General features: G+C 43.8%; 1 protein-coding gene across 3 annotated transcripts in view; it reads left to right on the top strand.

Moving 5' to 3' along the window:
• LOC139101319 (transcription factor hamlet) overlaps positions 1–16,222 on the top strand; it is a 65,921-nt gene that overhangs the window by 29,893 nt on the left and 19,806 nt on the right. The window contains exons 1-3 of one of the 3 annotated variants that reach the window (XM_070654354.1): positions 4,418–4,762; positions 9,077–9,448; positions 9,724–9,920. In XM_070654354.1, coding sequence (XP_070510455.1) covers positions 4,714–4,762; positions 9,077–9,448; positions 9,724–9,920 — 618 coding nt within the window. In that variant the 5' untranslated portion in view covers positions 4,418–4,713. Of the gene's footprint in view, positions 1–4,417; positions 4,763–9,076; positions 9,449–9,723; positions 9,921–16,222 lie in introns of those variants that run through there. The other 2 variants (XM_070654352.1, XM_070654353.1) reach the window with 2 other exon arrangements.

The following is a 16,222-nucleotide window of genomic DNA, read 5'->3' as shown; positions in this document are numbered from 1 at the left end:
CTCGCTTTCCTCGTCTCCGCTTCCCATTCTTTCTTCTTCCCGACTACTTACGCCGCGTAACGTGGCCCTCAATGACACATTAGAAGCCAGTACTCCGAAAGGCGAGGCGTCGTGTGCGTGCACAACACTGATGAGATGAGAGAGAAGGAGGGAGAGAAAGAATGCAGGCATGGAAAAGAAAAAGAGAGGCCGACGCGATTCTTCGACTCTCGAGCACAAATTATAGACTCTCCCCGATCGACCGTTGACTCGACGACGCGTAGATTCGCCGTTCGCTATTTTCGGCCACTCGGAACGTACGGACGGGCTCCGTACTTCGGCTCGTACGATCGTTGCACGCCGCGCGCGGCAGCGGCATTCATGGACACGCACGTCTCTCGAAATCTCGATCCTTTTCAGCGGATCGCGCGCGCTCCCGGCACTCATTCTCTTCTCTCTCCCGATGTCTTTGTGGGGAGACGCGCCACTCGCCTCGGGGTACGATCGAGGACTCGACCACGCGAATTTACAGGAGGCCACTCAAGCGCGAGACAATTGTTTAGTCGCCTCGAGGATTGACTTCTTTCTCTACCTCTGCCTTTGCCTTCTCAATGAGTCGGCCGCTCTCTATTCTTTTTTTTCTTTCTTCTGATCGGCCGACTTCTTCACCGCGTGACCGTTAACGGTCCTCCGTTTCGACGTCGACGGATTTCCGATTGAACTGCGAGGAATTCACGTAATGAGATATCGCACCCTTCGAGTTAGCCAGTGAACCCGACAAATATTTATAAAAATTACTCGAATTTAAAGCTCAGTCATGTCGCATAAAAGTGAAAACAAAATTAATACGTAGCGCGTTAATTAATAATAATGACGACGTAATAATTTAATTAAGAAAAAAATCGGCGTTGGCGTATTTCGCGGTGGCCGTTATTTATTGAAACACGCAGAATCCACGGGAGAACCGAGGGCGAAAAGCGCCTCTCTATCTGTCGCTCCGTTCTTTGACAGTGGCGGACACGCCCGCAAAATTGCTTCTCCGGCGCGGAAGCTCGGGTCACCGCGCGTGAGAGACAATTTTTCGAGGGCTGCAAAAAAAAAAAATATTAATAACTCCGGCGCGTTGCGGAGTAAAGGACGTAGGGCTTCCCGGGTAAGGGATGGCATGTTCGAGGGGGAGGTCGTGAACGCCGGATGAGGCGCGGGGGTGGCAGTCGACCGGGGGCAGCGACGAGGGGGTGGCAAGTGTTTCTGTCAGTTTAATAGCTTCGCGCCTACCTACCTCCTCATCCCTCTCCCCTCTCGCCCTTTCACCCCGAGCCTCTTTACTCGCACAAACTCACCCTGCGCGCGTACACTTTGCCGCCGACATTACAGCATCGTCACGTGTCAGAAGTTGCGCCAGACGTAGAAGGTCTGCTTAGATCTGATAACCCTTTGATATTCCCGTTATTTATTGCCCCCTTCGTGGAGTTGGCCGCCGCCGGCGCCGTTGGCGTCGTCACACGCGTGAGAATCGATCACCAGCCCCTCCTCCTCGCGACGGCTCGATCGCCAAACGGCATTCGATGATAATTAGAAATAAATGATACGTAAGGGAATTTCACGTCGACCCGATCGGCGAAGGATCGTTTTCGACCCGGCCTCCGTTGCGGCGCGTGACTAATATGTTTGTAGATAATATTACGAAGCTGTGGCGCGATCAATATATGTTTCTCAAACGTATCTGGAATTGCGCGTCACGCGCTTTCGTGAGTTAAAGATCCTATTGTAGAGAACAACCTCGTGGTACGTTTTTGCAGAATCGTAAAATTAAATCGCCACCACGCTGTTTTGCAGAGATGCGTTTTGCGCGGGTAATAATAAATGTCTAATTATTATTACCAAAGGTAAAATGTGTAACAGTTAATTTTGTATAATAATAATATATAAATATTTTAGTTATAAATATGTATTTGCAAAATTTCTAAATATTACGCGCACGTGTAGCACGGAAATGAATAATGCATCACATATAAATGTTACATAAACAAATATAATTGCCGATTTTTAGTATTTAATTACATTTATTTTATTATTTAATTACATCAACGCGGTTACATTTATAATTAAATTATCCACCGGATACTTCTTATTATTTCGGTCAGTTTTGCTAATCGTGCACACGCGACGACATAAATCATACATTTTAAATGTTTCGCTATTCCTTAAATATGTTTTGCAAATTTATATTTTTAATATTTTAATTTAATATCTTTAATTATTGTAATTAGATTTGTTAATTCGAAGACGTATGTATAGGGTGTCTAATTGCTTCAGAAAGTCGCGAGGAAAAAGCAGCGTGGCATTTTATTAAAGGATACAGTTAGTTATCGCGTCGGGACGAAAGTGCACGCGGTAGGTGATATCGCGTCCGAGACTCGGGACATTTTTATACCGGTGTAAATCAAGCCCCTCCAAATATTGCGCGAAGGACAAAGTCAGCGGCGAATGAACGAAGGGTACTGCCGTTTGCCGGTCATAAAGAATGATATAACTGCACGCGACACATGTCTTCCCGGGTGCGAAACACAGTCATATCGTAGTTACTGCCTCCGTTTTTCCGAGCGCGAGGCACACTTCGCCGGCTACCAGAGAAATGAAGATTTGTTTCGACGTCTTTCAGGCTGCGTCATATATTCCTGCGCGGCTTTATCCGCGGTCGTCCCGATTTTATGACGCTCGCGCCCGGGATTTAAATCACCGCGCCCGCCTTGGAAATAAAGCCGAGAAATGTAGACTAATAACTCTCGATTACCCGCTTGCTTCTTAAAGTCGAGGATGGATAGAAAACCGCGAATAAAAATCGCAGGATACGCGCGAAAATAATAATTATGGAAAGAAGAATCGAGGTAAATGTTCATATAATTTAAATAGAGTCGCAACAGACAATTTTTCTCGCGGAATAATTTTAATAAAATGTAAATTTTACTCTGCGAGTATTACATTTGCATCGTTTTTTTCTTTCATTGCGTCATATAAGCTTTTTGAATTTTTTAAAATGAAAGAAGAAGCGGGATTTCGTTATGCGGAATATTTCTGTAGGTTGCCTTTGAGTAAAAAAAAAAAAAAAAAAAAAAAAAAAAAAAAAAAAAAGAAAGAAAGAAAAGAAAAAGAAATCGAAAAAAATTAGATGCATGAGAAAACGACTGAAGGGACCTAGCCGTTTTCTCGATCACAATTTTTGAGAAAAGTCTTGAATCTCGCATTCTTAACTAAGACGAAACGTTACGTATCCACTGAAGGATATTTTTTCCCATCGGCAAGTGAGCGTAACAATACGCGAGATTGGCGTTTCCGATACTCCACTCTTTCGATTGACTTTGAAGTCCGGGGAGTCGATGGACAAATCGCGGCGAATTGTGGCGTGCGGTCGGGAAAAAAAATGGAGAATCGACTGAGAGGTTCGTGACAGCGACTTTTCGCAGTGAAAAAGTAGCCGCCCTTGTCCAATAAGAAGTTCGGTGGCTGTCCCGCTGACCTCGTCTCCGCGTGGGGTCCTTTCTTCCCCGTCTCCTCATCGAAGTGCTTTTTGATCGAGACTTTTTGCGATGAAAAAAAAATATATATCTCAGTTTGCTAACGTCTCACCGTTGACTGCTAATGAAACCGAAAATTTTGCATCACTCTACTACCTATTCACAATATAATACGATACGTTTCGTTATTGATACTTGAAACTGAATGTGTAAATAATTTCTTTTACCGTATACATTATTGTGGTTTAAGAATTTTTTTTACACGTGCAAAGTATATATTTTAATTCTTTGTTACGTTTTAAACATTTTATATATAATAATTATATATATTTTTATTTACGGTTTGAAGTAATTCACAGTTTCAGCTAATAATAATCGTCTAATTAAATAAATTAATTATTTACACATTACTGATTTAATAAAAAAATTAAAAAATTAGAAAATCAGAAAAATTGCGCTTATCGCTCGAGGTATTCGCCAAAATTGATTTTAGCTCAGTTCTTGCGCATTTAGAAAAAGAATCCTATTCGACTTTGACACTCAGCCACCGCGAAATCTCCTTCGTTATCAGCGTCACGTTATGCTACCCCCTCTCTCCCCTTGTTACCCCCTCCTCAGACGTCCTCTCAGACAGTCGCATTACACTCCACCGGCGAAGCGCCACGTTCCTCTCGCTCGCTCTCCCAAGGGATGCTGTAGTCACCCTGGTGGGGACCTCAACGCGATAGGGGTGGCTCCGCCCGTGCGCCAACCAGAGGTCCCGTTGGAAGCGATCCGCCACACCCCGTGAATCGTCCCTGGGATCCCAAGAGTCCTCGTCGTGCCATCCTCTTCTCAACAGATTTTGGATCCTCTAGTCCGCCAAGGGCCAGCTGACACGGAGCAGCGCTCTTAACGTTGCCCGCTCTCTTCCGTCGTCGGTCGCTCGTCCGGAAAGATACCGGAGCCTACCCCTCGCGATCGCGTCCCACCCCTCCGGTGGCCTCGGGTCGGAGTATCGGCCACGGTATTTTTACCGATCGATCGCCTCGATCATGAAGACGGCCGGCCCGCCGACGGACGTTTCCCATCGTCGTCGCTCGTTCTCGTGATGTTGACGTGATTCCGTGAGCAAGGGACTCTTGTGATTCCGATGTGTCGGGAGTGATCCGAGTCCTTATCTCGTCCCGGTTAGAGGAAGACGCGGGATCTCCGGATCTCCGCGGTGAACCCATCGATGAACGGCCTCGATCTGTCCCGACCTGTCGCGGATTGCAAGATGAACGGTAAGTTCAGGGAGAAAGTCGTTCTCGAAGGCTTGTCCGCGAACCCTTAGACACGATTCTTAAGAATTCACGGTGGAAGTAACAATAATTTAATTACAAAATCGGAAGTATTTCTGTATTAGCATTAATGCTCGCGACAGGATAAAAAATATAATAGATCGAAGTGTGACCTAATTGCACGTCACAAAGAAGCAAATAAATTTCGTAACTGTGCCCGATTGTAAAATCACCGCTAAGATCGACGTAACCGGCTTCCAGATATATCTTTGTAGGGTCGAATGATAATTGTTATCAATTCCGTGCTCTCGCGAAGTTCGACGCAAAGCGTTCTTCCGTTCGTTCCATTACGTGCAAATATCGACAAGGAAGCTTAACCGCAGCCCGTCCGGAAGCCAGACTCCGGAGATTCGATCTTCTGTCCAATTTGGCCTGGCACGGCCTGGTAATTCCGTGACACGCTGATAATCTTATCGACGTCTCACGATACTGCTCTCGGCCGCAAGATCCGACCACGTCGTTTTTCTAATTAACCCCGGGTGCGCCCAATCTGCGCTTCATGGTAGGGAGATCCTGATACTGTCAGCGAGATTGGCCATTAATCGCGGAGTCGAGCTTTCGGAAACGCCGGCGTCGCCTCTCGCCATCTCGTTTCTTCGCAATACGGGCACGTTAGAAACGCCGCGTTCTCCAGAGGATCCTCGTATCACCAGGATGTCCTGTGCGGTCAGAGCGAACGCGGTCTGCGCGAGCGTAAACGTAATTCGCGGTGCAATCGCTCTTCCGACATCTCTCCAGTCGCCAATTTGTTTAATTATCTTTACCGGAAGTCGTATATGCGTTTCTTGAACCTCGCGGTAATCTTCGTTCCGCTTCCTTGTAGCTCCAGACGCTTCACTCCGGACTTTAATTCCCGCGAATCGCTTATGAACTTTTACTAGATCGTTTAATTAGAATTTTTAAGACGCCCACTACGTACTAATTAATTTTACTTACGCGATTGATTGATGTAAATTAATTTTCGAGAAATCGAAATTAATTTTTTGATTACTGAAATGCAGTTCTCTTTCGCGTTCACATTTTAACAAAGAAGGATAGAATAAAATGAGGTTTATAAACTCGGGCTTATTTGTTCTTGTTAGATTTCTTGTATGAAATATTCACTCGAAAATACCGCGCACATTTGGCCCCGCGTATCTATTTAACGGCAGATTAATCGATCGTTGATTGATCGTTTGTTAAACTCTTCGATCGTGAAACGTCAACTGCTATATATTCGGCGCATACAACTACGGTGTAATCAATAGACGAATTCACAAGTATCGCACACGCGCATCAATCATCGATCACAATGGGGCCCGTGCGATGCAAAAGAGTCATTTGCTTTATAACTCGCTAACTACTTCACCGCCATAGGCAAACATATATTATTATTTTCACAGTAAATATCGCGGGACGGGCAACGCCAACCGATAGAATAATTTTCATTAGCCGCCTATCCGCCATTTATAGTAACGTTCTAATTATTTATCGCTTCGAAAATGGCTCGTCCCCTCGTGAAATCCTCGCAGCAAGATAAAATGGAACATTCACATTTCGAAAACGTAAAAAAGCGGTAGCTTTTGAAAAAGTTTTCAAAAATTTTTTTTTTTATAGGAAACGGCAGGTTTAACACAGGGATTTTTATCTGCGTTTAGATTTCTCGGAATTAAATAACTGTTAGAAGTTACACATGCCAAGTCGGGTTCTTTTTAATACGAAAAAAAAAAGAAAAAAAAAAAGAGATTCTTCCCACGATTAATTCGTCTGAAGTGTAAACCGTGCTAGAGCAACACTTTACCCTAATCTAATACCGGGCCTCTCGAGCTACTATCATTGGGGATAATGTCACGCATGGCTCAACAAGTACACTCGTATTTTCTCTATCAAGGGAGAAAGTATTCCGGCACTTGTATCCCACAGGAGTCAAAGACCCCTGGCTTTTTCGAGGGTTTTCCAAATATTGTTGTTGTGTCATATCGGCTGCTCGCCGCGCGAGCGATCTGGAGTGCATTTCCCGGCATTACCCTCGCGTGATTAGGCCTCTTCTTTATGATCATCTCTTGAAGATCCGCTAAATCGTGTTTACCCTACCGATTAGGACGGAGTATTGGATAACAGTATCGCGTGATACGTTAGCGGCGATATTTCTCTGCATTATTTCGAAATGTATTACGTTTCTTAATTAAATCTTGCTGCTTCTGAACCGAGATAAAAATAAATGTCGTATATAAATCGAAAAAAACGCTGGAAATTATTAAAAAAATTTTTTTAATGATTAATTTGCAGATTCGTTTATTTGTAAAAAAAAAAAAAAAGAAATTAATTTTAATCACGCACATTTGTGGTCTCCTGCGTTCTGAAATAATTTAAAAAAAATCAAAATCCACGTATTTCGTTGTACGTGCGATTTATTTCTTTCCGTTAACCGTGACGCATCGATATCGACACCCGAACATTCTGTCTCTTCGAGCTGCGTGTCGACAAGCACGCCTTGCAGGATCACCGTTTTCTTTTACGACTCGTCCGCGCCGACGTAAGTCGATGGATCCTTAAGTCTTTGTTTACCCTCTCGATTAGACTGGAATTGAAGCCGGCGTCGTAAAATTGATATTTTTAACGTTTTATCACGGTATACGGTATGTATAGACCGCTCTTCATATATCCAGCCGAATCTAATATCGTAGATAAAATATTATTTTGGTTCCTCTCTGCGTTTATTCGTTTTTTAAGATGACGCGCGAAGCAGACGGCCAGTTACTTAATTAATTTAACAATATTGCCGTAACACAAAAATTAATTCCGAGTGAGATTTGATCGTAAAGTTGTAGCGATTTCTTCTTGGTTCCCCTCGGTCGCGGCAATTTGTCTTGCTTTCCGATGCACCTGTCAGCTCGTCGCTGAAAAACGGTCATTTGCTTAGTCGCCGATTCACACGGAACTCACGCTGTTTGCAGAGGACTCTCTCTCGATCTTCGCAGGTTCCTCGGCTGGCCCGAGGGCGCATATAAAGTTCACAGTTTGTTTTTAGATAGCCGATACACCGCGCGCGGGTATCTTTCGATTCGGAGATAAGGCGCGGTTAAAAAGGGCCCGTCATATCCGGCTGGAGCGAGTTGTACAAACAAAATCAGATTCGTGGGACGTCTCTTTGTCATTTCGAGCGCGATATGATTGCTACGAGCGGATGATATTTTTATTATTAAAAGGAACCCAGTCTTATTACGAAATTTCATCGAGCATATATTCTTTGTACAATTTAATTTCTTTCTTTATTTTTTTTCTTTTTTTTTTAATATTACTATTATTGAATATTTTATATCTTTTTAATAATACATGCTCGTCTAGATTCTAGCAGCTACGTTCGCAAAATAATTACGAATTATAGTTTAAAATAGAATGCTTTTATCTCTGAATATCTCGCGCTGCATGACATCACGGCGCATCAAAAACAGCCGACAAGAGGACAATAAAGTCCTTATCACGGCAAACATCCTCGGCCTGGGTGTCATTGCGTGCGAGCAGCAGCTGTGTATGAGAAAAACCGTGTCGCAGATAGGCGTATACTCCAATTGACACTTGTCCCCTGTGTGCCTAGGATTCCGTCGAGTCGTAAAGGAGAGGAGGGGGGAGGGAAGGGGAGAAGCGGGGTCCTGCAAATAGAAATTTATTTCACCTCTCTCCATCTTTCTCTCTCTATCTCGTTCAAAATCATTCACGATTTCCCGACACCTTCATTGAAAACGCAAAGTTTACACGAAGCCATGATCCTGCCCGCAACAAAACGCCTCGTACTTGCGTTTAATATCACGAACTGCGACTTTATCGCGGGAACAACGAGCTACCGCTTTCTCAGAAATGACCAATCAATACGTCACGTTCCGGAAAGTCGTCTCTCATCGTTCTTCCGCGTAACCTTTCCTAGTAAATATGATTTTCGTAATTGACGAATAACTTTAAAACGCAAGAAATATTTCGTAAAAGTTTTATTAATTTTTATATAACAGAAGAAAATTAATTGTAACAATTAAATGTTGAAAAAAAAAAAAAACATTCTTAATTTTTGCTTCAATAAAAAAGGCATTATTTTGTCGGAATTATTTTATTAATTTTACAAAGTAATCAATACATTTTAGGAAAATGTTTAAAATTATAATTAAAAAATTAATGTCGCAAGAATATCTGGCGAAAGCCACCTTCATAAAATTTAATTTTATCTGCCAATTATTCATGTTAACAAATTACTAACGTGCATATCAATTTATCTTTTTGTCTTAGGAAGCAGCGACGAAGGCGAGTCGACATCGGGCGCAACCGGCGGGGGTGGCGGCAGCGAGAACGCGGAAATGGAAGAGAACGGATCGAGTCGCACGAACAGTAACAGCAGCGGCAACAATCCGGTTTACAGAGACGCGAAGCTACTCCAGATCGGCGAAGTTTCGCAGGAGTATAGCTCGCAGTCGCGGACCGCTCATCAGCAACGTGGGTACTCGCCGGGGATGGAGATGCGCCATCGACGAGGATTTAATTACGACAGGGAGCAACCTCAGTCGCTGTCATCTTCCAAAGATGAAGAACGGAAGTCGTCCTGGGACTATGAGAAAGCCTCGCAGAAGGAGTACTCGAGATCCCGGGATTCCACCGAATACCGTAAGTTTTTTTACTCTCGTCGAAAAAAATTGTCAAAGCCTGTCTTGAGACATTCAAGATTCAAGCGACATCCGTTTAGTCAGCGTCCTGATCGCAACCTAAAAAATATATTTAAAATTAATTTAAATTAAAAAGTTAGGTTAAAAATAAAATTAAATTTCTTATGGACCAGACTTTTATCGCCTTATCTTGCTATCGTATATTTGACAGTTGTAACGAAGCGATGCTTACTTGACAAACATTCGATTAACGTGCTCTAACGCTTGTCTGTGCAGAGGATGCGATAAAGCAGGAGATCAAGGATCACTCGAGTCGCGAATGGGTGTCACCGGTACCGGAAGTCGAGGTCGGTGGCTCGGTGCCCGGAGGCCCGTACGTTCGCGCACGCAAGGACATCCCTCGCGGCGCGAGATTCGGCCCGTTCGTCGGCAAGCTGGCGAGCGAACCTTTCAACCCCCGTTACGCGTGGGAGGTAAGTCGTACATTTCTTTGCGCGCCGTACACAGATGTGTATACGTGTTTATCGTTTCCGCCCGCTTTCGAATTCTCGTGCGGAGGTAGCCGGGGCGATCGTAAAGCGAATAGGTCGGCACTCGATCAGTTCGAACTGACCTTTTGAAGCGAAAGATGTTTGCTGCGCTCTCAATGTTGCGAAATAGTCTTCCGACGCCGTGGAAACTTTTTCCCGAATCCAATCAGCGCTGTGGATATTTTTTTTTTTTTTTTTTCAATGTTTGCCGACCGACGAAAAGAGCATTCGCTTATTAGTTTAATACGGAGGATCGACGCGGAAAGAGTAAAGTCACGTAGAAGATAGAATACTTTCCGGTATAACATTTAGATAATATGTGAAACATAAATATACGTATATCTAAAATAATACGCAGGAAGAAATCCTGAATTAGAGTCTGAGATTAAATCGTCCCTTTCACGCTCGGTCGCAACTTTTCTCATCGTTACGTTAACATGTTTATTGGAGATTCACGAGGATTCACACGCGAATCTTATTTGATATCATCTCACTTTTGGGCTGTCGTCAAACCGTTTGAAAGATGATCGATCTGTTTATGGCTCGAATTCGGTGTGCAAGGAATGCTTCATTCCGCGTCCGAGCCAATGGGTTTTCTATCCTACTGCTATAATCCCGGGTATTATCCGGCAGATGCCAATAAGAATGAGGGAGAAAGAGGGAAGAGCAGATAGACAGAGCCCGTCTCCTCGGTTCGACAGCAGACACCTGGTCGACTCGTTCGCCGAAGGTGTCATCCACGTTGACAGATCTGTCAATTGGATCGTCTCGCGCAGCTTTCTCTTTCAGTTTCCTCAAAAAATTTTCGGATTCCTATGAAATCTGTTAGAAGTGCATACGGTGGACCGCACATTCCTAAGTCGACCGTAAAATCGTACGCGCCGAAGTCAGGATCGGGGGATCGGCCCGTGAAAATCGTCAATAACGGATTACTTCCGACTTTTTCCGCCGCATAATTAAGATATTTATTGTTCGCTTTATTTCGCGAAGCCAGATCGTTATCAGTTTTTTTAACGAATCGCTGAAATTGTAACGACACTTTGGATATTTAACGCGATAACGTTGGAAAGATCCCGTAGCATTTGCATCGCATTTGTGCGCCAGAAAAGATTTTCCAAAATACGAAACGGTAGGAAACTGATCGCGCGCCAATCCAAAGGGTGTGATAGATATGATAGCGGCGGCGTTAGCGCATGTCGCACTGACAAAATGTAAATGGCACCATCCATCTAACTGCCGACAAAAAGGCAGCCGGGACCAACTGTCGGACCGGCGATTACAGGATCGATTAAAGCCAAACTACCCCTTCGTTTCGTCGGGCCGATCTATCAACCCCACGCGCGTAAACGTGCAAGCGCGAGAGGGAAAACATCGCGAGAGAAAGTCGGCCGCGATTTCGCATGTCGATATATGTTTATTCCGAATGCAGCGCGAACTGAGACGCGAACTGACAGAGCGTTTTTCAAATTATTTAATTTTTTTTTTTAACATAGATTTTTAAAATTATATTATATCAAAATTTTCAGAGAAAGACATTGAAATTTATTGCAGTACTTAATAATTTTTTTTTTAATCTTTAATTTATTATTTAAAAATAATAAAAATATTTTGCCGTATAAAACATAAATTTTGCTTGAAATGTTAAGTATAGAAATATTAAAATTTGATAGTAATAGGATACACCTTATGAAAAAGACTTGGTGACAATATCGGTAACGAATCCTTAGGCTCTCACGAACCTTTTTCAAAATCCGGCGAAGCAAAAAGTTCCCTTTCGGTCGATTCGCACGTTATTCCCCAATCCTAATCCTTTTCTCACATCCTCCGGGAAACGCACTTTAGTTCTCGAGGCACGAGATCCACGAAGGGAGAGCGAGAACCACGAAACCGAAATTCGCCCCAAATTTCCTCAGTGCTTATCCACCTCGAAATATCTCGCAAAAGATTGGCAAGTTTTTATTAGATTGTCGAATTAAGGATGATCGTTGGGAATTAATTTTCCGGTCAATTTATAAATACTAATTTCCTGATTAACATATACTAATTAAATGACAATTAATTATTAAAGTAATAGAATATCTCGAGAAGTCATTTTTTAACTTTCGAGGAAAATATTTATTATTCGATTTTATTAATTTCTTAATTACATTGATTTCTTTATTATTTATCTGAAAAAATATATATATTCTTACTTGACGCGCGTTACTTCCGTATTTGCGAAGAGAAATGTAACAGTCGTCTTCACGAGGGTCCCAAATTATTGTCGGGATTTCAATTCAAGAATTGGGTTGTCGGTAGTTTAGGTATCGCCATTACATCACCTGCTGCGAGATTTCTGTCTCCTTTTTTCGATCTTGCGAAAAGGGTGGGATAAGGGAGGAAAAAAAATATGAAAAAAAAAGAAAAAGAAAAAAAACACCGAGGAAAAAAGAGGGGAAACGATCGGGACTCGCTTCTCTTCTGACGTATCTTGTTCGGTGACGCGTGATCCGCAGGACGACCGACCTGCGGCGTGCCAGCGTGGCGACTAAACCAATCTAAGGCTTAAGTTCACTCGGCCGAAAGACCCCTCGCGTGAGGGCCGGCTTCCAATTTGCCGAATAATTTCGAGAACCGGAGTTAAATGATCAACGCGGAATATCAGTTAAAGAGAACGGGCGTAAATGAAAGAAGACACGAGAGGTAGAAAACGTCGGGCGTGTCTCTCTCGAGACCTTCCGTAAAAGAGTCAAGATTGATAATGTTTAGAAGGGATGAAAAGGATATCGTCAAGCCTCGTTTGTGCACAAAATATCGTCATCATCCGGATAAACTCTTCCGACGAGAAAGAGTTTTATGCGGCGATTATATTTTCATAGACGCGTTTAAAAAATAATTTTTGCAATTTTCTGAAGCGCGTAAAAATTAAATTTTTTTAATCAAATTAAATGACAATTATTAAAAATAATATAAATTATTATTATGCACAATTTTAAAACGTAACGTATGTTATATTGTAAATTAAAATTTCCCTTTTTTTTATGCTTGTTACACTTAGAACCATTCGTGCGAAATGTCAAATTTACGCCCATGAGGTTTCTTTCCCCCGCCGCTCGTGCTCTCGATTTTTAGCATTTTTCTTCACTTTTCTTCGTCTACATATTGAAACCGACGTTTTTTTTCCACGTGGTTACCGACAACCCCTCTCGAAGTCTCTTGACTCAGATTGGAGATCGTTCGCCTTTCGGAGCAACCACGTGGGAGAAAAGGAGGGCCGGAGTGCCGCTTGTTTTTCACGTTGAAGCAGCCGCACGCGCCTCGTCGCCCATACGGGGCACTTTTTCGGCAAATCGGTCGGAAAATTTTGCTGTTAGCGACGTATGCAACTGACAAATTATATTAATGGTGATCCTCGATGAAACGTGCCATCGTCAACCGCACGAGTTCCACTCCGCGGTCGATGCGCGATATATAACGTCATATCGATAAACCAAGCACATACAAAATTAACGAATTACCTTAGGCAGGCCTTTAAGAACCGGAAGTAACCTTAACAATGTTTCGCGAAGGCCGCAAGTATCGCTAACCTGCTTGCTAAATTATAATTTCTCAATACATTTTGAGATTCGTATTTCCCGTTTTCCTTTTAAAGCCCGTAAAATATTAAAGAAGGTACGTTTCTTTCATGAAATCTCGAAAGCGCGAGGATTGGCGGGAATCATACATTGTCGATATTATTAAATTGCCGGTCCATCCCGAAGTAGGTATTTTAGACAATTCGCGCGTCCGCCGTTTCGGCCGTACAATAGAGCACATCGGTGCCCATTATCCGTAGACATTGTCCATGCGAACTGGTCTTTAGGGCGTTACTGGAGGTCAAGCCCCGGAAGTGATTCGACAATGAGGCACATTATGCTCTTCCACCTTCCCCTTCCCTCACCACTTTCTCCTCGAAGGCCGATTCCTTGTCCTTATTAACTCCCTTAGCGCGCGTAAGTGCAACGTGATCATCTCCTTTTTTTTTTTTTTTTTCCTCCTCTCCTTCTTCTGCATCCGTGGGCCTCGCATGCAGGTATTTTCGAATCGATACCCGAACGGCCCGGCAGGATTTCGCGTTCTCAAGGCGTAGGGTTACGGCCGGCCTTGCGATTTCCCGTATTTGAATTTGAAATAGGAGAGAGAGGCGTCGAACGGCGCGCCGTGAGGAGAACCTGCGCCACGTTCGCCAGCGGCCTCGAAATCGAAGAGAGAAAAAGAAATGGCAAGAAACAAGTGACAATCAGTGACGCGGGGATCTCCGGTATTGTCCGGGCTGTCACGCGTTCTGACATGCCGGGATATCAAAGGATCCCCGGTCCGGTCATCATATACGAGTGTATGTACTGGTCAAGAAGACGTAACAACCATGTAATAGGCGGCCGTAGCGCCCTGTGTATCGCGTTTATTAATTTTACTGTTAATTTAATTTTACGACCGCGTTGCGGCGACGCGTGCTTTTTTTTTTCTGCCGAACTGCTGTCCACGTTTTAAGTATTCGAGACATGACAGTAAATCGGAGAAACGGGAGATTCGGCCGTTCGACGTCTTACAGGATCCATCGCGGGATTTTACGAAAAACAGGAACGTCGGTATACATTTTACGACGCTTGATTAGTAGTTTTTCTTTTTATTTTATTTTAATTTTATTTAATATGATTGCGTTTGCTCGGACTACGATCCTGAAGTTGACCCGGGAATGTCGCGAGAAAACGGCGACGCGTGAGACGGCGGTGCGACTCGTGGAATATTATAATACAGCGGTTCCGAAAAAGTTTTTTTTTCAAAAGCAGCATGCATCGCACGGCGCATACGTTATTTTTGCGCAAGGGCGCGGATGCAAAAGGCGGCCAGGCTAACTAGCCCTTTTCTCGAGGATCGGGTTTTTGATTGACGGGTTTCGCCAGGTCCTCGCTCCTCGCGAGAGAGCACCTTCTCGCATTATGTTAATAAAGATATGATACACCTTTGTACGACCCGTGCCGTTAAAGCGCGTATTTTGACATTTAAATTTACTTGCCTTTAACTGCGAACAAATCTTCGGCGCTCGCCCTTTCGTTTGTTCGCCGGGCCGGAGATTGAAAACTCGGCTGCGGAGCTGCGAATAACTGCGGCCGAAAATTGCGAACGCTTGCGGAGTTCCGCGACATCAATTTACATTATATTTAATTCCGTCTTTCATATTTAATGCCGCACATTGTGTTTAGCTACGCGATACCTTTCGCAAACTATTCTGCATACGCGGCGACAATAGCGAAAATTAATAAACATTTGGAATTTTTTTTTGCCCCGGTGCGCGCGCGGCGGTAATTTTCAACGCGGTGTGATTTTATGCATGTCAATAATATTTAATAATTTGCCAATGTTGACGTTAATTAAAACGACACTTCTTGAGACGGCCATTTAACGCGAGCACGTTAAAAGGCAGTACCGAAGCTTTGCCGAAGTTTAAACGCTCTTCTCTTTCTTCCGATTCAATTGTAACTCGAATTCGCCGCTCCGCGCCCCATCGCACCCTCGAGTGTCCCGTTCCTCTGGGGTGGCGGCGGCGGAGGGTGATAAATCTCGGCCGCTCGTTACCCCGCTATCTGTCGATAATAGACATAACCGACACGTGTTGCCTAGGTCGTCAGGCTGACCTAGGTATTCCGTAAGGGGTAGAATCGTCAGCGTCAAAGGACAAACCCCTCACAGCGTTCTTCTTATTCTTTCAGCCCATTTTTCCGGAATGATTGATTTTGCGATCTTACTATTTCAAGCGTTGACCCCAAGTAAAAAAAAAGAACTCCATAAATCTTACAAGCGTTATCATTAATTTAACCATCGGTAAAAAAGGGCTTCGTTATTATCCGTTTAATATCGCACGTTTGTGTCTCACCGGCAAAGTTAAGCCCTTTCGCGCTTATAATCACACTGGAGACGAGGCAATTGGCCTTTCTGCACTTTCGCAGGCAACGCTTTGGCCCCTCGTGACGATTGGGGTGGCCCGGCGAGGTTGATAGTGCCGCTCGATGCAGGATAAGGCCTCTCCGCGTGTGTAGGAAGCCGTCCTTCGTCTTCCTGGGCGTGGACTTAATTGAACTTGTTCGCCAACTCATAACGAGAAGCCGGGCAAGCGCGCTCCCGGTAATAATTTACGTGAAACAATCGTCGCCTTTGATGTGCCGACGATTGTCTCGTATGCGCGGCAATTGTTACCCTCCCGCGGCGCACGGGGCAGGAGAGCTTTT

The sequence above is a fragment of the Cardiocondyla obscurior genome, linkage group LG03 (assembly GCF_019399895.1).
Source record: "Cardiocondyla obscurior isolate alpha-2009 linkage group LG03, Cobs3.1, whole genome shotgun sequence".
Classification (NCBI taxonomy): Eukaryota; Metazoa; Arthropoda; class Insecta; order Hymenoptera; family Formicidae; genus Cardiocondyla; species Cardiocondyla obscurior.
Note: the sequence above shows the minus strand (reverse complement) of the source record. Positions and strands in the feature narration are given on the sequence as shown.